Raw genomic sequence first — 21,635 nt, 5'->3', positions numbered from 1 at the left:
ATAAATAAAAATAAAATAAATAATTTTATTTATTTTCAAACCAATCTAATATTAAAAGATAAAATTAAAAAAATTATAATAATTAAAGGATAAAAAAAAACATATTCAGTTAGTGAATGAACTCGTCAAACTTATGAATTGGATAACTCAGGCTAGCACGCCAAACCTATGAACCGAATTATGGACTCAATAAGATTATAATTTGTTTTTTTTTAAATATTTTTTTTTATTTAACTAAATGATAACAAAAATATACAACCACAAAATCAAATACCAAGCTAATACTGAGATTTTAAAAAATAATTAAAAAATAAAAAATAATTAAACTCGCCAGATTTACGAACCATATCAACTAGTCAAACCAATGAATATGTCCATGGATTTTATAAAGTTTAATAACAAGGTTTTTTTCTGAAACTTTTTTTTTTACAATATGATAAAAGAAATAAATGAAAAAAAGTCAAGTTTAATAAAAAAAAAGAAAAAAACACACCAACAAACCGATTCTGGCTATATAGTTTCTTTTTAAACAAAATCAAAATTGAAAAAACTGAAAGACAAATGTAAATCAAGATATTTAATATCGCATTACAGGTCATTTAATTGGTTGTGTTTAATGATTTTGTTAATTAAAATCAATTTAAAATAGAAATCGACACACATATAAGATTTATTGAATAAAATAATAATAATAAAAATACTATGCAAAGCTACATATATTAAAAATATTATAAGAAATAAATAATTTTTATTTTTAAAAATATATTTAATATATAAGAAATATATAAAAATTATAAATGAATCATACTAATCTCTTAAAAAGTTAAACATATCCAATATAATAAAAAAAATATCAGTATTTAAAAAAAGATAAGTAAGAAAAAAATCACAAAGAAGTGAAATACAAACTTAAAAATTATTTTTAAAAATATAAAAAAGTTATAAATTAAAAAAAAATCAAAACTAAAAAAAAAAAAATTGAATGAGGCCAGGCCAACCCGAGCCATCTTGGTAGAGATGTAATCTAGAAATTATAGGGCGAGCTAGTTCGGACTAACGTGACAAAGTTGTGTTCTAGACCATGATATCAGAATAATTCGATAGAAAAAGAAACCGAAAAAAACCACAAAACCATTTAAAAAAAAACAATATTGAATGACGATATTGAAAAAGAAAATAAGAAAAAAAAAGATGTTAACCCTTTACCCAGGTCATCAGACTTGAAGCACTATACATGATATAATTATGAAGCTTAATCCCTGCGAAATGAAAATCTGAAGAATGAAAAAAAAAAAATTACAAATAAAAACTTCAAAATTAAAAAAATAAAGGTTAAATTTGAAATAAAGAATAAATTAAAGGGCAACATTAAATTTTCATTTTGAGTTTTAAACTGAAAAGAACAAAAACATTAAGAAAAAGAAAACAAAAACTAAAAGAATAAGGGAAAAAAAAAATACACTATCCACTTGTATTGAAGATTGAAATTAAAAACAAATAAATTTTTATAAAAAGGTTAATGAAAAAAAAGAAATCATAAGAATAATAATTAAATTAAAAACACTAATACATGATAAACAAATTGAACAATATAAATTTTCAACACATTTTTTTACATTAAAAAATCATAAATGTAAATTGAAAAATTTATGCATGCATCCAATTAAATAAATCATGAACTATTGTGTAAAAAAATAAAAGAAAAGTCATTAATGATAAATAAAATTATAAGTGGAAAAATTGAGAGACAAATCAAGATATTTAATATCGTAACACGAGTTTTTTAGCTAGTTGTGTTTAATAAATTTGTTTATTAAATTAATTTATAATAGAGATCAACATACATATGAAATTTATTTAATAAAATAAAAAAAATATTATGTAAGGCTACACATATTCAAATAATTATAAAAAAAACACTTAAATCTAAATAAAATACATTAAAAAAATTACAGATGAGTCATACTAATTTCTTAACAAATTAAACACATCCAATATAATTAAAAATAATTACTATTTTAAAAAAATCTAAATAAGAAAAAACAATTTTAGAGAAGGGGTATTAATTAAAATATTGATTTAATTTTTTAAAAAATGCATATAAAAAAAATATTAATTTAAAAAAATTTTAAAAAAGAAAAAAAATGAGGCCAAACCATGCTTCTGACCCAAATAGAAAGGGCCTGTGCGCAAGCTTTTATTGTTTTTAGTTAAAAAGGCGGGCAACATGTATTTTTTTTAAAATGATGACATATCGTCTAAGATCCCAGAAACCGACCACTGTGGTGGCTGGAAAAATAGGATCCAGAGTTTTTTCCTTTCAAAAATCCATTTTAACCCGTGGTTTACCCAAAAAAATTAGGAAACACTTTAGTAACCCTGTTAAACCAAATCATAGCCTCCAAAAACACAAAAAACCTGCCCAAAACCTGAAATAAAAAATCTTCTCGAGCTTCAATATGTTTTTAATTGTTTTCAAAGTAAAAAAATACCTAATCTTAACTCCCCTCATTATATGAAATATTTTGACACAAAAATTATACATTTTGGTAGTTTAAATATTTTTCAACGATAATTTTTTTTCTCTAAGCTGGAATCCAGTGACCTCTTCTCTTTCCTCCACCCAAAAAAATAAAAAATAAAATAAAATTTGGTGTCAGAATATATTTTTTGAAAATTATAGAGACATGATAACCTAATTGCTTTAAAAGATAAAGGACAAAAATGAAATTTTCAAATAAATTTCATACCTACCATCAATTTTACCAGCTTTTGTTATTTTAGTCTATTTTCTTTTAAATCAACTTTCACCCTTAAAAAAACATGTAATTGAACTCTAATTTAGACTCATAAAAGCTCAATTATATCAAATTATTTTTTTTTTAAAAAATCACTGCTCCAATCCAATATAAAAAGGATAAATAATAATTTAATTAACCACTAGTGAAAATACACACGTTTTAGCTTTATTGTTAATTGTTAATAAGCCTTTACAAGCACATGGTTACATGCGTCATGCGGAAGGAACTCCTTGTGTTTTCTGGTGTTGGTTGAGAAGCTCTTCCCTTCATTCACTAACTAGGAAGAGTAACTAAGACAAATTCAGTCATGTTTCCATGTTCTAACTGAACATTTCTCTCTAAAGGGCTGTTGTGTATCAAGGGCGTAATGCCAACCGGAACATCTATATATTTTACCAGCAACTTGATGAATCAGTAGAATATCAAGACTCAGTTCTCTCTTAAACAACGAGTTCCTCTCTATACACCAGATCCCCTTACTTGATCGAGTTTATCTTGTCTTTACCAAGATTTCTTTCCTTAATTAACACTGTTAATTTCATCTTTGAATCTCTTACATCAAAATCAAAACAAGTCAGCAACAGAAGCGGGCAGAAGGCTTGCACTATTATTTGATGAATTTTCGTCTTTTATTCCCGTGTTTCTGGACAATGATCACCAGAGACCTATACTATTCCCCAGGACGAAATTCAAGCCTGAGGTTGAAGAGAGTAGAAAAATGCAATAGACGTGTTAATAAAGTATAAAGATCATTCAATGATTAAATTGAACAATCACATCTCCTTGTATTGTCTCACAAGTGTGACATTATTATGCTTGCTCTGGAGATGGAGTGCAGTAACATGATGATGCATATTCTTGTATTGCATAACAGACAACAAGGTAGTTTAGTTACTGTCCTAAGATAAAAGAGATGGAAATGGCGAGGACATATCTCTGTACTTTATGTCAATGAAACATGTTTCCATCTTTTTCGGTAATTGTTCTTTCTGTCCCGGGACACTAATCAAACACAAACGAAAGAATAAAAGAATTGATGTCTTCTGAGTGAGAGTGAGAGAGAGGGGGCATGGAGGAAAACAACCATATTGATTCATACAAAATCTAAACGGAAGAAAATCTACGACACCGTAGCCCTTGGACTCTGCGACGCCAAACGCCTTGAATTTGATCCCCATTCTATGGCTTCGTCCACAGCTAGTTGACGTTCTTTTGCACTGTCAAGGGTTTCCATGGTTGGCGGGGAAGGAAAAGAAGCAGCTGGTTCTGCTCCTCCTTCTAGACCATCTCCAAGCAAACCAAGAGCAGAGACCACATCACTGATCAATGGACGAACCAATGGTTCCTCCTGGAGACACATGGCTGCAACTGCAACTGCTTGATTTAAGCCTCTAACAGGAAAATCACCCTGTAGAAGTGGATCGGCTAGTTCTGGGTATCTACTTGGTTCCTTGAATACTGGTTGTGCCTGTGACAACGTTTTAGAAGCGAACATGTTGGCACACTTGACCCCCTTTCGAGATTATATGTTTAAGTTACTAGACTGACAGATTAAGAAGAGGAAAGGAGAGTGAGATTAGTTACCCAAGCAACTAGATTTTGCTCATTGTTTTGTCTTGTCGTGTCAATGACTCTCTTTCCAGTAATTAACTCCAGAAAAACAACTCCAAAACTGTACACATCTGACTTGACTGTAAGTTGCCCAGTTCTTTGATACTCTGGTGCACAATAACCGTATGTTCCCATCACCCTTGAAGATACGTGTAACTTTTCCCCAACAGGTCCAAGCTTTGCTAGCCCGAAATCAGAGAGTTTGGCATTAAAGAATTTGTCCAGCAAGATGTTTGATGATTTCAAATCACGATATATAACAGGGGGATTGGCCTTATCGTGCAAGTATTCTAAACCTTTTGCAGCTCCTAATGCTATTTTCATTCTTGAGAACCAATCTAATGGCTTTTGCTCAGGTGTAAGATCTGAAAATTGTACATATCCAAATAGTTATAGCATTCTATGATGTAGAAAGAAACATGAACAAAAACTAGCTAGTGTACCTAGTAGATGGTCTTCAAGAGATCCCTTTGGCATGTACTCATACACCAGAAGTCTTTGATCCCCGTCTGCGCAGTATCCGACGAGATTTACTAGATTCTGATGGTGCAATAGACTCAACATTAACACCTCAACAAGAAACTCTCTGTTCCCTTGCAAACCATTCCTATCAAGTTGCTTCACAGCCACAACCTGGATAAAATAAAATGTCCCTCGAATCACTATTTATATTTGAAGCTTGCTAGAGAGGGGGCTGAGCTGACATCAATGGAAAAAAAACAACATACCTGGCCACCTTTGTCAAGTTTTCCCTTGTAAACTCTACCAAATCCACCTTCACCAATTAGACATTCCCGTCGGAAATTCTTTGTAGCCATGGCCAGCTCACGGAAAGTGAAGGTTTGTGCTGCAATGACATTACTGCTACCGTTGGCAGCTTCTTTATGATCACGAGCATCCTTGTTGTCATTAGATTCAGGTGGGGGTCTTGGCTTGCAATTCTCTGCTCAAGTTATTAGAATTAGAGCTTTCAAAGGTCTATCTAATTGATTAATTCTTTCCAAAAGATAATTGATTTCATTGAACATGACATGATCATATATACACTCGTCCTAAAATCCCATGATGTTTAATATATAACGCATGTAGAGAGAGGTGTCCAAAAGAACCTACCCGGTTGTGGTGCAATATTATTGTGATCGTTCCGAGGAGGATACGCAGGTGGCTGAGCTGATCTTCTTGAACCATTTCTCCTCCTATCTACATTATTCTCATTAGATGAAAAACAACAAAAGCAACCCATGTTTCAAAGCCAAATATGTCCTAAATTTATCAGCTTGAGCTCCAAGAAATATTTATGGTGGGCAATCACGTCGTCTCAAACTCTAAAGATATCAAAATTTTTTAATGGAGATAATCCTCACAAGAAATCATAATCCGTAAGACTCGATCAAGAAACCAAATTAACACCAAATTCTCAAAGAATACAATTAATTAACGTTGTTGTTTGATACACAAGATATCGAACATCATGGTATTTCAAGGATGTTGGGTGGTTAAAAACTCCAAACTTGATTAACTGAACCTAGGTAGCTACAACCTAAAATTTAAAGATACGAAAAATTTACCAAAGATAAAGGAAAATCCAAAGAGACAAGCCAGGTAATAGAAAATGACTTGGTTTTTTTTGGTGCCTCCGAGGAAAATGGATAGACAAGTGAATGATAGGTTTTGAAAGGTTTTTGTCCGTGCGTGGAGGGGAATGAGCTGGCCTGTGACGATTCTAGAAATTGAAGTGGGATAGTTGTAAATTCATTGGTTATGAAACCTGGCTTGGTTTGGTGGGTTGCCCATCAACCCAAGGTTTTAATTGAACCGAGTTTTTTTCTAAACCATTTATATAGTTGATTAGGTGGCTCAACTTGTAACCTAGCTAGGTGATCCAGTCAACTTTTTTTTTTTACCTAAAATAATATTGTTTATGTGTTTTTTTTTTTTAAATTGTCATGCATCCAACCTATGACCTATGCCTAGTTAGGATGGTTGGACCATGCATATCAGGTTTTATATAATAGTGAATTGAATTTAAATAAGAAAACAAATTTATAGATAAAGGAGGCTAACTAGATATATAGATATTAGATCATTGTCTGTGAATTAAATTTTTTTTGGACGTAAAAAATATCTAGATGCTTTTAATGTGTTTTTTAAGGAATTTTTTTTAACTATTAACTTGATGTGACCTCGTCAACTCAGCAGGTCCAAAAATAATTTTGATGACGAATAAAAATATAATTTGATTATAAAATTTTAAAACATTAAAATAAAAATATATTAGAATGACTCAAATCAACTTGGGTTAACTTGCTAAATCTTTTACACAGGTCATAAGACTTTGATAACCTTGTAAAAAATAATTTTTTTAAACCCAATTCTCAATCAATCCAATGTTGATGGATGAAATCGAAAACAAAATTCAACTAAAAAAAAGTCAAGTCAACTCAGGTTAATTTGTTGAACATGAGTCATGAGACCATGATAATCCCATAGAAAACAAATCAAAATAAATTATGAAGCTCAATTCCCAATCAACGCAATATTGAAGGATGAAATTAAAAAAAATCAATTAAAAAAACATAAAAAACCACTTGATTCAACTATTCAAACTCATGATTCGGGTAATGATACTGAGATAATATCATAAAACGTAAACTAAAACAAATAATGAAGCCTAATTCTCAATCAACAACCAAAAATTAAAGGATGAAATTGAAAATAAATTCAACTAAAAAAATAAAAAAAAACCTGAGTCAACCGGCCTAACCCGTGATTCGGATCATAAAATCATGATAATCTCATAGAAAACAAATATATTTTTTTAATGAAGTTTATTTTTCAACCAACCGACTAACCTGTAAAACTCGCGATCCAGGACACGAAATCATGATGATTTCATAGAAAACAAATCAAAATAAATTATAAAATCTAATATTAAGTAAATCTTGAAAGATAATATAAAAAAACAAGTTTAAAATTAAAAAATATATATATATAAAAAACGTTAGCATTTCAGTGATGGCAGCCAACGCAGAGTTAGGCACACACATTATTATTAACAATTATTAACATATACTGAAATTATTTGCATTTCACTGTTAACATTATTATTATTATTATTATTATTATTATTATAATGTGTGTGCCTAACTGCGCGGTGGCTGCCATGTTAAACAAACCTTTGAGACATTAGCTGGCTATGGCCAGGCGACTTCTTGAGAAAAAATAAAATAAAATAAAATAAAATAAAAATAGAAGGGATCCCCATGCTCATGAATTGGCATGGCCATCCCCGGTGTGTATTCGACGTGCATTGAACTATGTAGAGCATGATTACAAGAGGGATCAATATTAATTAAAATAAAATTAAAATAAAAACTATAATATAATTTTGGAATGAATTTTTAACATTTTAAAACAAAAACAGAAAATATACAAGAATATATCCTCTACATACAAATTCTCGAACTTGAAATAATAACTAAATGTTATGGTCATTCTTATTTGTTTTTGCGTTTTAAAAGTGCTTTTTAAAAAATTTAATTTTTTTTATTTGCTTCAAATTAATATGTTTTTGATGTTTTTAGATCATTTTGATGCGCTGATATAAAAAATAATTTTTAAAAAATAAAAAAATATTATTTTGATATATTTCTGAGCGAAAAATATTTTGAAAAACAACCGCAACCATACTCCAGTAAATCATTTATCTCATTTGACATCCAAAATAGATGATGAATAGGTTTTATATATATATATATAATGTTCTCAATTAATCAACATTAGCTCATAATTTTCCTTTTTCCTTTTTATAAATATTTATAATGATATGTTTATAAGTATCATGTAACGTAATAAAATATGAATGTAATGGAATGAAATAATACGTTATATTCCTTTATTTGATTACAAAACGATTACTAAACTAATGGAGTTTTTGACAAATATTTATTTTAGCTCCTATAATTTTCAAAAAAATTATTCAGTTTGTTTAGTTTACTTTCATTTACAAATTGGTCATCAAAGACTTTTGTCATTGTATTTTATGCAAATTACACTTATATCCTTGTGATGAAAAATATTTTTCCATAAGGTCTATACATGGTTATTCTTTATCATGTACTAGTTCATATTCAATTGAGAGAGGTCTTTCATGCCTCTCGAGATTTACCCTATATTATTTGGCTAAAAAGCCAAAATAAATAATTGAATCTTGAGAATATATATTGTATATTGTGTATGTGTGTGATTGTGAATCTAGGGTCCAAGTTAGGGATGAGCAAAAAAACTGAAAAATTGATTAAACCGAGTAAATAAAAAAAATAACCGAAAAAACCGAACCGTGAAAAAAAACCAATTAAAATTTTAAAAAAACCGACCGGTTCGGTTTCGGTTTTATAAGCCTGAAACCAAAAAAACCAAACCGAACCTAAACTGAAAAAACCGAGCCAAACCGGAAAAAATAGAGTCAAACCGATTTGAACTGGTTTTTGTCCAAAAAATCGAACCGAACCGAAACCGTTTGGTTTGAACCGGTTTCGGTTTTTTTTTTTTTTTAAATATTTGGTTTGGTTACCTTTTTTTTTTATAAAAACCAAACCGAACAAAAAATATCACCCCTAGCCCAAGCAATTTGATGCAAATTTTATGCTTTCTCATTGCTTCTTTTATATGCTAAATGCAAGGATTTTTTATTTTTAATTTTGTCTTGAGAAGAGATTCTCTTCCATCTATTTCCTTCTTTGGTTAGCATGTGAAGACACAGGAAGAAAAGGACGTTTTTGTAATTGGAATCTTGAGATTGTACTTAGTGATTGCAAAATTAAAATACTATGCCACTCCTGTCCTTGCCTTGCCTTGCAATCATGCAATTTCAACCCATATATATAACAAAATAAATATTATATTTCTATTTCTATTATATTTCTATTATATAACCCATAAGGGATATTATATTTCTATTATATAACCCATAAGGGATAAAAAATGTTAGGTAGGATAAATAAAAACAAAAATATAAAAATAAATATGTTCTTAAAACAGTTTTGAAATGAATTTTTATTTTTTAAAAATAAAAAGATAAAATAGACAGATATTTATATTTCAACTATTTCCGTATATTTTGTCTTGAAAGAGTAATTAAATGCAATTTTATAAACATAAATTTTGAAAATATTTAGCTAAGAAAGAGTGGAGGTAACCCATTGATCTTTCCAAATTCTTTTTCACTTGAGGGATGGGATCAAGAGAGCATGTGAAGGATGGTTTTGTTCATCATGAAGATATGAGTTATTATGACAGCCAAACACTCCCTTAATGCATTACTTTCCAAATATAAGTAATAACTATATATTTTCAAAGTTTATTAAAATAAATATAACAATATAAATATAATTTTGGAAAAACGGAATAATATTTATAAAACAAAAATACACTAATTTAGAGAACTAAATAAAAATCATAAGTTATTTATTTACCCAACCTTCCTCGACTATACATATGTCTTGACATGACATTGACCCACAAGCTATTAAAGAAATTGGGAAAGGTTCACGGGCGGGCATTTGATACCCAAAAACTGAACTTTCTTGCCTTTATGCAGCGTACAGCGGAAGAACAAATTTTGAGTTTTTTAAGCCCTAATGTTATAATCATAAGTATAGAGATAATTTTGTTTTTGTAGATTCTGACATTCAATAATTTATAAAATTAATATGAAAAATAACATACAAACTAGCTAGTTAAATCGACCTAATTAATTAAAATCAAATTAAATAAATATTTTAAAGCATATCTAGAAAAAAAAAACGAAGATAACTAAAAAAATAAAAATTCCCAGGTTCAATTTAGGAATGTTTCTCAACTTGACTAACAAGATTTTACCCTTTTAAAAGAGAATATAGTTAATAAAAATTAATAAAAATTAATTCTTGTTATTATTGTTTTTTTTTTAATTCATCAACTAGGTAAGTGTACCTGTTTTTGTGTTTAAATTTTTCTTTTTAAAATTAAATTTTTTTTTTCTTCAAATTAATATTTTTTTGACATTTTAGATTATTTTAATATGATAAAGTCAAAAATAATTTTTAAAAAATATAAAAAATTATTATTTTAATATATTTTTGAGTGAAAAATACTTTAAAAAATAACTGCAACCATACTTTCAAACAATCAAATTGAATTAATTTTTTTTTAAAAAAAACATAATCAACAGTTCCTGTCTACAAAACTCTCTATAAAAATAACTCAAGCATGCACTTCAGGATTCACCCGCGTTCTCTTTCAAGAATCAATTAATTCTTGGTAATTGCTGAAATGGCTCGCCAGGGAAGATGCAGTGCGATCGGCGTAGTTCTGGCTAGTACCCTTCTTGTCATTCTATCACTCCAATTCAAGATCGCCATCGCCAAGGCAGCTACTTTCACCGTCGGTGACACCTCAGGCTGGACTTTCAACATCCAGAGTTGGACAGATGGGAAAAAGTTCAAGGCCGGCGACAGCCTGAGTAAAATGCTGAGAACCACCACATAATTATAATTATTTGTCTTCTATAATTGTTATGGTAACAATATTAACTTCAGTGCTGTGTTTTCTTGAAGAACAGTTTTCAACTACGATCCTTCATTGCATGATGTGGCCACTGTAGATGTCGATGGCTACGATGGCTGCACACTTTCTCCGAGCTCCAGCACTTACACAAGTGGAAAAGATACGATCAAGCTGAAGGAGGGACAAAACTATTTTATATGCAGTCTCCCCAGTCACTGTGACTGGGGGTTGAAAATTGCAGTCAATGCTTCCGCCTAGATAGAAATTGAATGTTGATGAATAAAAATATTATGGTGGCTTTCAGCTCATTGCAGCGCCGCCCCCTGTTCTTCATCTGAATCTTGAACGTGTAATTTGAGGTGAATTGAGTTCTGACTTTATGATGTGAAGATACTTTGATGAACATTTGTAGTCGGATCAGAAGGGAAAATAACACGTAATACCACCATCACTACATGGAAGCATGTTTTGAATAGTAACAGTAATTTGCAGGTTGCAGCAATGTTAACAGAAATTGATAAATACCTTACTTGTAAAAACTGGCCTGGGTCGGAGAGGGCAAAACCACGTCATATTTATCATTTTTTAAGAAAAACTCAACTGATTTTGATCGGGTCAGGTTCAAATTGATCAAATCAACCTGGTTTTTTAACCGACCAATCAATTTTTTTTTTCTTTTTTTTTTCAAGCTAGACCAATTTAAGTCCAAAATCAGCTAGGTTTTAGGTTGAACTGTTAAGCCAATCCGAGTTTTTTTACAATGATTAATAAGATAAAAGCTTGTTGGTCTCAAAAGCTTTTGCTAGCTTTCCAATCTCAATTCTCAATCACAAATTTCCACACAAAAACTGTCCAATTATTTCACATCCTCAATTTTACTACCACGGTCGAGCTCCAAGTAGCCTAGCAAACTCCACTAGTGAGTTTGGTAGAGGATTCCGGGTCAACTCGTGACAGTAGCTTTCAACCCTCTCATATCACAATGTCAAACCAAGCTGCATCAAGCTTAACGAATCGACATCAACATTCCATTTGAAACATTAGGGTTTGACTAGAAACGATTTCAATTCTACAAGTGTTCACCAAATCCCATCTTTCTTTCTTTTTTTTTCTTTCTATTTATGATCTGTTTTTCTCAGTACAACAATCAAATTGAACTTTGAATTCCTATCTATTGATTTTCCTTTTACATTTGAATTTATGACAAAAACACAGCGACACAAGGACATGCCCTGCAATGGAGGATCCCTGCTAAGTGTTAATTTAATTTTTCCTCTTGCCCTCAGGAGGGTCTTGCTGTATGCATGAACGCAAGCTTTTGAGTGACAAAAGTCGAACCTTCCAAAATTTGTGACAAGGATATTCGTGTTTTCACAGCAGCAATCATGTCTAGAGAGATACATTGACTTCAATGGCAGAGTCTGTTAAGATGATATCTTTTGAATTATCAGCTTTTGGGTGATCCAGGGTATCCAAATTTATCCTCAAATGCAAGGGTTTCACAAAGATGAGGTCTCTCAAATTACAGTTCGATTTTAACAAGAGCTGAATGCATGAATCTTTTTCCAGTCCTTCACCTCTTCCAGGGTTCAAAATATCAGCTATCCTCGCAGCATATTTCTGCTGTCCACCCTCTTCCAGATCAAGATGCCTTCTTAGTTTTAGATACAGTGCCGCATGTATAATAAGCTGTTATTGCAGATAAAATAAAGATATTAGTACTAATTTGAAACAATAAGTCAGCCCAAAAAAAAAAAAAAAATAGAATGAAGGACATGTCGAAAGCAAGCGATCAAGCAAAGGACAAACCAAATATACCTCACTTGTCCCGGGACTAGTGTTGACAGCGCAATCAATATGGAGTCTCTCATCCTGGTAATTGACATCAGAGGTTGCACTATCCTCTTCAGTAGCCATCTCTAATCCAGGAGTTGAAAATGCCAGATTATCCAATTCATCATACCACTGTTGGGAAACACCAGCCTGAATACACCAAAAACTACTGAGGGACTGGAAGTAGAGGACTGCTGCGCCAAAGGATCAAAAGCAAAAGCAAGATATGGAAGGTAAGGCAAGAAGAAGAAAACAAAAAAAACGCTCTGCAACTAGGAACCTTCTCTGAGGATCCCACTACATCTTCTGCTCCTAAGATGACTGTAGCAGACCCTCTTGCCTGGCGCCATATACATCCTTCTTGTAATGGTTCAACAAGCTCGGTATCCATAGGGATGTCTATATTTAACCTTATGTCAACCCTTCCTGTTACATAAACCAGAAAACAAGCCATGGCAGATTATTTCGTGGTTTGTGGCATGAATATATAAAGGCACCAACTGGGGATGTAAATCGGTATAGCTCGCATGCAAGCAGCCTGCCTGCATGGTTTTCCTATCTTTATATGTTTGCGTGAGAACAAGATAGCTGCCTAAACACAGCAGAGTTTTTTCAAAAAAAAAGAAGAAAAAACAAAACGAGTCTTCTTGTGATTGAAATATTTGTGGAATGGCAAACACAAAAGTGGCTCAGCTTCTTTGGATTTCAAAGCAAGCAAAGACATGTTTCATTTTTTAGGAGTGCATAAGTATGCTGAAACAAAAATCAAACTGCCTACATCTTTGTTCCACCAAGATCATGATAAGTCAGTGGCTGAAAATTGAAACCTGAACCTTGCAAGCAGAAATTTATTTGATTTTCAAGTAAAATCAAGGTTGTGTCAAAGTGTGCACGTCATCCACAGAGCAGCTGTGGTTATATTATGTGTAATGCATTTCATTAGAAAATGTAGAAACAGTTCAACTATCATTAGTATTTTTAGTGTTAAGTTCAATTTAAGTATTTTTAGTGTTGACGTATGACATGGAAAGCCAAGATGCCACATCATTTGAGAACTTTTATTCAAAACCAAATTCCTGAAGGAGATGTAGCATGCACGGAAGCAAAATGAAACCTAGGGCAGTAGATACTCCAACTAAATTTTAGTCATGGAAAACTTTATTAACCCAAGATACGCTTATAAATGAACATATCTGGCAAAAGATCCTTGCAGCGCACATTGGAGATGGATGATAAAAGGGAAATTAAGATGGCTAGGCCAACAGAGGACCCTTGGTTTGGATAAGTGATGGTTTGACAGGAGGGAAGAGGGGAAGAGGAAGACCTAAAATAGCACAGATGGAAATGGTATCAAAGGATCTAAAATCTCTTGATATTGAGGTGGATATGTTTTATGATAGTGATGAATGGTGCAAAAGATTATTTCACATCATAAACACAGAAATTAATCAAACTAAACAGCAAATACCTGGTAACAAGCTGACGTGCTCAATATGATCGGCCGATGCTCCAGCACTAATCAGCCAAAAACATGGGCAAAAGAGGGGGAAAATATCAGTGGGGTGAAACAGGTCTACATGCAACTGGCATGTTAGCCAAAAAGGAACAAATATCACAGCATAAAAAATTGAAAGGAAATTCTCTTCAGCAAACTCACTGTCTTAAGGCAAGTGAAGTCACCATTTTTTAAGAAGAATTCGATTTGAATTCAGAAAGAAGCTACCTTGCAGAATACAGTACTCATACTCACACAGAATAAACTCTCTCCACAGGGAATGATAGCCAGAAAGGTAATCCAAGAATCCCAAAATTTGATAACTGGAAGTTCGAACAGGCACCGGATTCTCTACTTATTTTAAGAACTCTATGTGCAACTTCAAGAGATTAAGAGAGAAATGAGTAATAAACCAAAACCACAGCAGATGAACATCAAGATGAAGAAAATACAGAATTTGCTCTACCTGTGTCACACAAGACAATGTCATTCTCAAAGGTTGTTAAGTTTGATACAAGAGTAGCATATGGAAATTCCTTCAGTGAACAGTTTACATCAGTCTGCTGTTTCAAGTAATCAATTGGTAGCTGTTTCAAAAGGGATACTTTCCCTGTGATCAACTGTCCACAAGTCTCCAAAATGTTGGGAAATCCTTTACAGAATTTTGATAAGCAAATATTAGACATGAACATTAGAGTATTATGAAAAAATTAAAAAATCTAGAAAAACAACAAACCTTTGATGCATTCTTTCATCTCTCCTGACACTAAATCTATGACCCACAGAGTTTCAAAGCTGAAAATACAAACAAAACTTCATGATAGACTGTACAGTTTACTTAAACAGAATCAAAACGATCATCCAGCAAAAACTAAAGCTTCATATTTCTATTTAAGCAAAAATCAAACAGATAGAACCAACTTATAAAGTTGTGAATATTGTTCCCTGCAACGGTGAACCCTGCAACCTTCTAAAATTAGTTTCTATCAAGCACTAAAGTTTGGGATGGAAGTATGTGCTATTTGGTTTGATGTGGTGCATCGACGGAGTACAATAAATAGACATGCTTTTGAAGACAATAAGATTCCAACTTGTAGAAATATTTTGCCCTCACCCCTCTGATCTGGGTAATGCATGAACTGTGGAGAGGGAATAACAAGGAAAGTGAGGCAACTTCCAAAAGCCCTAAAAGGGAAACCGAATAGTGCAGAGAGAGATCCAAGCAAACATTTATAATAATAGGGGTTTGCTTTGTTTCTCACTTCTTTTTGGACCTTTTTGACTGTTTTTCCTAAACCATGACACCTTGCATGTTCCCCCATAATGGTTTGTAAGCATCACACAGTCCCCTTGTAATTGGTCATTGCTTGTTTTGCTCAAATTAATTAGAAAACTTCACCACTTAGTTTCACATGTTTGGCTGAAAGAAAAATTTTGCATGGGCAAACTGAAGCATATTCCAAGGAACTACCAGTACATATCAGAGACACATTCCAAAGAAAAGCTTGCAGGAAAAAAAAAAAAGCAAAACAAAATTTAAAGCAGACAGGGCAAATAAACCGAAAAAGATAGCAAAAATTTGAAAGAGGCATTTGTTGCTTATTATTAACAAGTAACCATAAGACAAACACCCTTCCTTACCTCCGGCTGATGATTAAGAAAGTATTATCCACGGACTTCAACAGGTGCCAAGGGAACACCAGAGGCTGTGAATCAAATTCTTCAGATTTTGCATCAACATTAATTCTAGAACCCAGCTTATCCATAATCCAGGTCCAAATACTATTATTTTTCTTACTGAAGCTTTTTGGATAAACTGTCTCTAAAACCCGACTCTCCAGATCAGCTCTCCTGATGGCATGGTTCTTAACAGATAAGAACCAATTCAATTAAATAATAAGTGAAAAATATAAAAATAACATAATTGTATGTCAAACACTTTCTTGATAACATGTTGACAAATTTAGAGTCCGTTTATTTTGCGTAAAATATTTTATAGGAAAATGTTTGATAGATTTTCCCATGTTTGTTTCCAGAAAATATTTTCTAGTGTTTGTTCACATAAAATATTTTATAGAAAAACTAGTCAATTAGTTCATTTGCTAGAAAACATTTTTAGCTCATGAAATTCGGTAAAATAATTTTCAAATAGTAACTCATTTACAATATCATCCAATTATTTCAACCACCATCTAAATCTCACCACCACCACCACATCCTCTTTCACCACCACCAAGACCACCTCACCACCACCACTAACAAATATTTTACATGGAAAACATTTTACAGGAATATATTTTTCAAGCCAAACATTGAAAAATATTTTACGCAAAATAAAGGGGACCCTTAACGAGAAGTTATTATCTTTTCAAACCATGTTGATATTGAAATTCAATATTTAATTTAAACACCTATCCTGAAGGGCACATCAAACTTCACCATAGCATAAATCATGTTTCAAAAGCTTCTGAGTGCATACTTCTGAATCTACAATATACAGGCAATCCTCCTCATCATCATAAAAGGAAGCTGCAGGACGTGCTAGCTTGGCAGACTCAAATTCTCCATCCTCAAATCCTGGGCCAGAACCAATCTGGTGTATGAAAAATGTAAGTCTAAATTCAAGCTTTATCTTTACATTCATTTGAGCTTTTTACAAATCATAATGCAACTACAAAATAAGGATAAACATGGTGCATTAGAGAAAGATGTGCAAGAAAATCACTAAAACTCTTGAGGTGATATCTTTTGAGTTCTGCAATGCCCAAATATCTACTGATGAAACTATTAAACCTTATCACTTGCATGACAGACATAGAAATGGGGAGTTATATATTGCCAGGTTTGGAAACCCTTGGGGATGGCTGATGAATATTATAATTTCCAACCAGTGAATAAATTCAAGTAGAATATCAGTCTTCAATCAACAAGATTTGTCAATCAATCAATATCAATAAAAATATGTAAAATGGAAACCTTGAGCATTGTAGAGCTTCCATTTTGCCAGTTAGACAGTTTTCCTCCTAGTAGATTTATGCCAGGTGTATCTTTTACAAGATATTCTTGCCATGTGTGCTCTAATTTTTCCCTCGTGCAAACAGATCAAAATTAGATTCATGTAAATCCATTAACAGTTTTTTTTTTTTTTTTTTTTTTTTGGGGGGGGGGTGTTTAGCAAAGTCTTATAACCATGAAAATATTTCACGATCTATTTGTTGCTATTTATTTTTACTTGAACTAAATCAAAATTCATGCTATAAGCTTTAGATTCAGATACATAATGAATATATTTTATAAGTGTAAGACAACACAAGAAAGGAAAACAAGGGAAACGGATCAAATATCAGGTTAACCTATTTCAAGATCCCTTAGGTTATTTCACATTGCATCTATTTTTAACTCATTTGATGTAACAGTTATACATACCGAATCCAGAATCTTTCCATTGCCATCAGATACAATAATGCGATGATGATTGCTGTCAGAAAGGAACAGGCGGTTGCCACTTTCATCCGCAGAAACACATCCTATAGAAAAACAACATCAATTTTTAGAAAACAATAGTTTATTTTACAAAATCACTTTGATCTTTTTAATTTGCAAACAACTCAACAAATTATCATCTCAATTGTCTTATTATTCAGATTTAGCACCCTCTTGATTTGAACAAGTTTAATAGAGCAAATGACAAACATCACTTCTGTTATTTAAACATGTCAAATGTTTCTTGCATCTGAATGTAGTAGATTCCATGTCTTCCAACTTATAGCACTAATCTCATAAGCATTACTCCACTTAGCCCTCAATATTTAATCACTAATTTCATAAGGTCAAACGGCACACACTTTGCTATTTGGGTCTTAAATCGAATAGATTTTCACCTTTTCCTACTTTGATATATAAGGGTACCTGAGTTATTAGATATATGGACACCATAATTAGAAATTGTGCTGAGGAAACAGAAACCATGCTAAGAAATGCTAAACCTGGGAAATAAAGAAGTAGGTTCTGGAGAGGAGAGCACATGTAAGGTTCTTTGATAACTTCAGCTTGTTTCGCCCAGGTGGTTTTCAATTTGGGCCTAGAAATCCCATTGTCAAAGTTCATGTTTTCTTGCACATTTAACTCCTCAATAACTACAAAAAAGAGCATCAAGTAAGTAAATTAACAATCAATTTACTTCTGAAAGCACTTGTGTATAAAAATGCACCACATATACTTGTGTTTTTATATCAAACTGTGAAAAGAATATATCACAGCAAGGAATGAAGAAAGAAGAGGAAACGGTTAAAGAAGTCAAAACTTCCAACAACAACACCACACTTAACTTCCATTGAAAAATACTCCCTGCAACAACAAAAGACAAATCCAAATCCCTTAACATGCACTTCTCATTTGTCATCTTTTTATTCCTAAACCTCATCAGCCATTCACATTTTCTTACCAATTAAATCAAAATCTATAAATATCTATTCATATAAAAAAAATTACGCATCTGAAGTGCAGCAGTAACTCTTGGCAGTCAAACAAAATCAGCAACTAAATAAAAATACTTGATCACAACCATCACCAACAGATTTAAATGATTTCATGCTAGAGATTATTTACATACCATTTCTTTTACCACCGGAGACGTGAAAATCATTTGATAACCAACGCACCAATCCGGCATGCTCATGCCGCATTAAGCTGGAAACATTTCGTAACTGCCGAAACCATAAAAAATAAAAGTAAAAAATTATATATCATAAATTAATTAAAAACAGAAAAATCAGAAGGAAAATTCGAGTTTTCCACAAAATAAATACAGAAAATAAAAACTGAATCCTAAATTCAAAATCGAAAAAACATTAAGAGAAAGGGAGGATGCATGCAATAAATTTTACACAAAAAAATAATCCAGAAATTCAATTTACTATTATTATTTAAAAATATATAACATGAAACATTAAGCAAATTATAATAAAGAGATCTGATAAGAATAAATACCTTTTTTGAATGCTTAATTAGATGAGAAGCATACGCCATGACTGCTGCTTCTGCTTCTGGTTGGCTAACTTCAATTGACCAATCAATCAGTCAACTTCTTCAAAGCTCGAAAAGTTTAGGAAAATTATATGTTGATTTTCTAGGTTTTTTTTTTATGTTTTGTTCAGTTTGGGATGGATGGCTGGCAGAATAGAAATCGCACTTGACTTTTTTTGTTTTTGAATTTCTTCTTCTTTTTTAATTTGTTGTAATAACAAATGAGTCATTTTAGTATATCAAAATGTATATATTTATCCCTCAAATATTGAAACTGATTGAAAGGTTGTTTGAGCAGCGTTGATCATCCTCGATTTAAAGAGATGCCTAGGGATGACATTGGGTACCTAAGGGTCAAGTTTTGGAACTATCAATACCCGAACCCAAAACCACTATCTATACACAACCCAGAACCCGAAAGGTAGGAGTTTTGGATATCCAAACTCGACCTGATCAGTTTTGGTATCCATTTGGGTACCCATAGCCTGACCCAATACAAAAGTCTGCTTATGGCTCTTTTTTCTTCTTTTTTTGATACAGATCCACTGATCACTTTGATGCACGGAATTGGGAATTAAAGTAGAGAAAAAAAGGAATGAATGGAACCTGAATAAAATTGCATGAAAGGATTAGGAAAAGAATCATCTAGCTTTGCCCTAAAGCCTTCCTAGAATGGACTAATGTTTTGATTTTACTATCCCTCACTCCACATGTACTCTTTGCTAGTCTACTTTATATGTTGGGTACATATGTTGGGTACATTTTAAATCTTATACCTCCATAAAAAGAAACAAGCAAAGAAAGATGGCATGTCTCAATGTGCATCACTGCATTTACCGCTGCTGCTGATTCTACTTGTGATTTCATCAGGTAAATGCTTTCTAAATCTTTACCATTTTTACTTTTTATTTTGTTAATTAGTTAGTTAACTCTATTAATTAATTAGTTAACCAATAATATCATGTTATTATAAAAGAACAATACAAGCATAGAAAACATTCAAAGCATGGATGAAACACGATCAGCAGAAGCTAAGTCTGATTAAAAGAAAAACAAGATGACGAGCAACTGCAATCATTGATTATGAACAAACCATTATTCCTGGTCATGTATAACAGTCATGGCTTCAAAAAGCTCCTGACATTGTCTCAAGGAGAGGAAGAAAGAGGAAGGTTACATGGGAGAAGTTGAATGACGATACTACCAATTTAAATTTAAATATGCAACAATAAAAGATTAGCAAATCAACTAACAGAATTCATAGAATACGTGTATGAATTCTCACAGTTGAATTCTTGAAGAGAAGGAGATGCAACGGGACTTGTTAAAAAGTCTCGGGACTCCTTCGCTAGCTTATTTGTGATTCAAGCCTTCGAAAATTGATTTTCTGCCAGCAGCCACGTCGAATAGCCTTAAACTGGATATCAAAACAGAGGAAGAAACACTTATCAAGAAACTATTTTTTTATATCAATCACCTGAAACAAAGCACAATGGAAATCAAAAACCCAGTCTCACAAGCATTTCATCGAACATATCCTCTACATAATCCACTAAACAACAAGTTAGTGTACCCATTTCACTATTGACACCATATATGAATCTAACAATACATTCCACAAAGTGTTTCCATAAACAAACTACAAATCTAAGTTCAGAGGAATTAGGGAATTAAAATTTCAAATTAGAGAAGGAAAATAAAGAGCAAAACGCATCGTAGTTTTGGGTAATTGAAATAAGAATTCATTTTATTGTCAAATAGGCAATCGCAAGCACACAAAAACAAAAGCAGAAAGGGCATATCAAAACAAAGCTAAGAGAAGAGATTAGTTTCCAACCTGGCTGGAAGGAATGCAGGTGCTACAATGGACTTTCCCACTCAATTTCAAAAATCGAGACGAGAGAGTAAGAGACGGTCTGACAGCCGGCTGAAGAGTGGGAAGGGCGAAGGAGAATCCCTAAACTTTCTATATATAATCTGTGGCATAAATGTAATTGTCTCAAACTTTAAAGATATTACTAAATTTTAGGTCAGGTACGGGAATTAACGTGGACGGGAATAATATTTTTATTATTTTATCCTTAAAAAAATTCATAAGTTAATATTTTAAAAGGTTTTTTTTTTTTAATTTTCATATAAAATGCCAGAAAATTATCTTTATAATGAAGGATATTTTTATCTTTTTATTTTCGAAGGACGGTTTAGAGCCCGTTTGGCAACGCGTTAGTGTTTGCGTTTTTTCAAAAACGCACTAAATGATCGTTTGGTTACAGATGGTTAAAAAATCAAAAAACATGAATCCCACCACTTATATGCGGCAGGAC

The 21,635-nt window shown here is 32.1% G+C and overlaps 3 protein-coding genes across 4 annotated transcripts; 1 reads left to right on the top strand and 2 right to left on the bottom strand.

The window, feature by feature from the left end:
- Positions 1–3,537: 3,537 nt before the first annotated feature.
- On the bottom strand, positions 3,538–6,169 carry LOC7471137 (probable serine/threonine-protein kinase PBL26). Its single transcript, XM_002301743.4, has 5 exons — positions 5,526–6,169; positions 5,141–5,355; positions 4,856–5,045; positions 4,386–4,777; positions 3,538–4,269 (listed from the first exon to the last, which is right to left on the bottom strand). Exons 1-5 carry the CDS (start codon positions 5,653–5,655, stop codon positions 3,922–3,924), a joined length of 1,275 nt encoding a protein of 424 aa, XP_002301779.3. The 5' UTR covers positions 5,656–6,169; the 3' UTR covers positions 3,538–3,921.
- A 4,491-nt stretch (positions 6,170–10,660) lies between these two features.
- On the top strand, positions 10,661–11,361 carry LOC7488625 (basic blue protein). The gene is made up of 2 exons (XM_002302998.3): positions 10,661–10,914; positions 11,014–11,361. The coding sequence occupies exons 1-2, from the start codon at positions 10,725–10,727 to the stop codon at positions 11,214–11,216; spliced, it is 393 nt and encodes a 130-aa protein (XP_002303034.1). The 5' UTR covers positions 10,661–10,724; the 3' UTR covers positions 11,217–11,361.
- Positions 11,362–12,036: 675 nt separating this feature from the next.
- Positions 12,037–21,286, bottom strand: LOC7488624 (uncharacterized). Of its 2 annotated transcripts, none has more exons than XM_052450183.1 (15): positions 21,149–21,286; positions 20,597–20,728; positions 19,276–19,343; positions 18,899–18,992; positions 18,273–18,422; positions 17,713–17,813; positions 16,766–16,879; positions 15,928–16,151; positions 15,023–15,081; positions 14,753–14,938; positions 14,542–14,665; positions 14,260–14,306; positions 13,072–13,217; positions 12,777–12,941; positions 12,037–12,647 (listed from the first exon to the last, which is right to left on the bottom strand). In XM_052450183.1, exons 3-15 carry the CDS (start codon positions 19,312–19,314, stop codon positions 12,348–12,350), a joined length of 1,749 nt encoding a protein of 582 aa, XP_052306143.1. In that variant the 5' UTR covers positions 19,315–19,343; positions 20,597–20,728; positions 21,149–21,286; the 3' UTR covers positions 12,037–12,347. The 2 variants fall into 2 exon arrangements, with proteins under 2 accessions (XP_052306143.1, XP_052306145.1); XM_052450185.1 differs by having other exon boundaries at positions 19,276–19,339.
- Positions 21,287–21,635: the final 349 nt, after the last annotated feature.

This window comes from Populus trichocarpa, chromosome 2 (assembly GCF_000002775.5).
Source record: "Populus trichocarpa isolate Nisqually-1 chromosome 2, P.trichocarpa_v4.1, whole genome shotgun sequence".
Classification (NCBI taxonomy): domain Eukaryota; kingdom Viridiplantae; phylum Streptophyta; class Magnoliopsida; order Malpighiales; family Salicaceae; genus Populus; species Populus trichocarpa.
Note: the sequence above shows the minus strand (reverse complement) of the source record. Positions and strands in the feature narration are given on the sequence as shown.

What these genes read in the sequence shown, in the direction of transcription:
- LOC7488625 (XM_002302998.3), top strand. Translation starts at nt 10,725, where the DNA reads ATGGCTCGCCAGGGAAGATGCAGTGCGATCGGCGTAGTTCTGGCTAGT. An exon ending in CAAGGCCGGCGACAGCCTGA is followed by an intron (nt 10,915 to 11,013) that starts GTAAAATGCTGA and finishes CTTGAAGAACAG; the next exon opens with TTTTCAACTACGATCCTTCA.
- LOC7488624 (XM_052450183.1), bottom strand. Translation starts at nt 19,314, where the DNA reads ATGGCGTATGCTTCTCATCTAATTAAGCATTCAAAAAAG. An exon ending in ATGGAAAGATTCTGGATTCG is followed by an intron (nt 16,880 to 17,712) that starts GTATGTATAACT and finishes TTCATACACCAG; the next exon opens with ATTGGTTCTGGCCCAGGATT. An exon ending in GTGGAGAGAGTTTATTCTGT is followed by an intron (nt 14,307 to 14,541) that starts GTGAGTATGAGT and finishes TTGGCTGATTAG; the next exon opens with TGCTGGAGCATCGGCCGATC.
- LOC7471137 (XM_002301743.4), bottom strand. Translation starts at nt 5,655, where the DNA reads ATGGGTTGCTTTTGTTGTTTTTCATCTAATGAGAATAATGTAGATAGG. An exon ending in AACTTGACAAAGGTGGCCAG is followed by an intron (nt 5,046 to 5,140) that starts GTATGTTGTTTT and finishes TATTTTATCCAG; the next exon opens with GTTGTGGCTGTGAAGCAACT. An exon ending in AGCAAAATCTAGTTGCTTGG is followed by an intron (nt 4,270 to 4,385) that starts GTAACTAATCTC and finishes ACGTTGTCACAG; the next exon opens with GCACAACCAGTATTCAAGGA.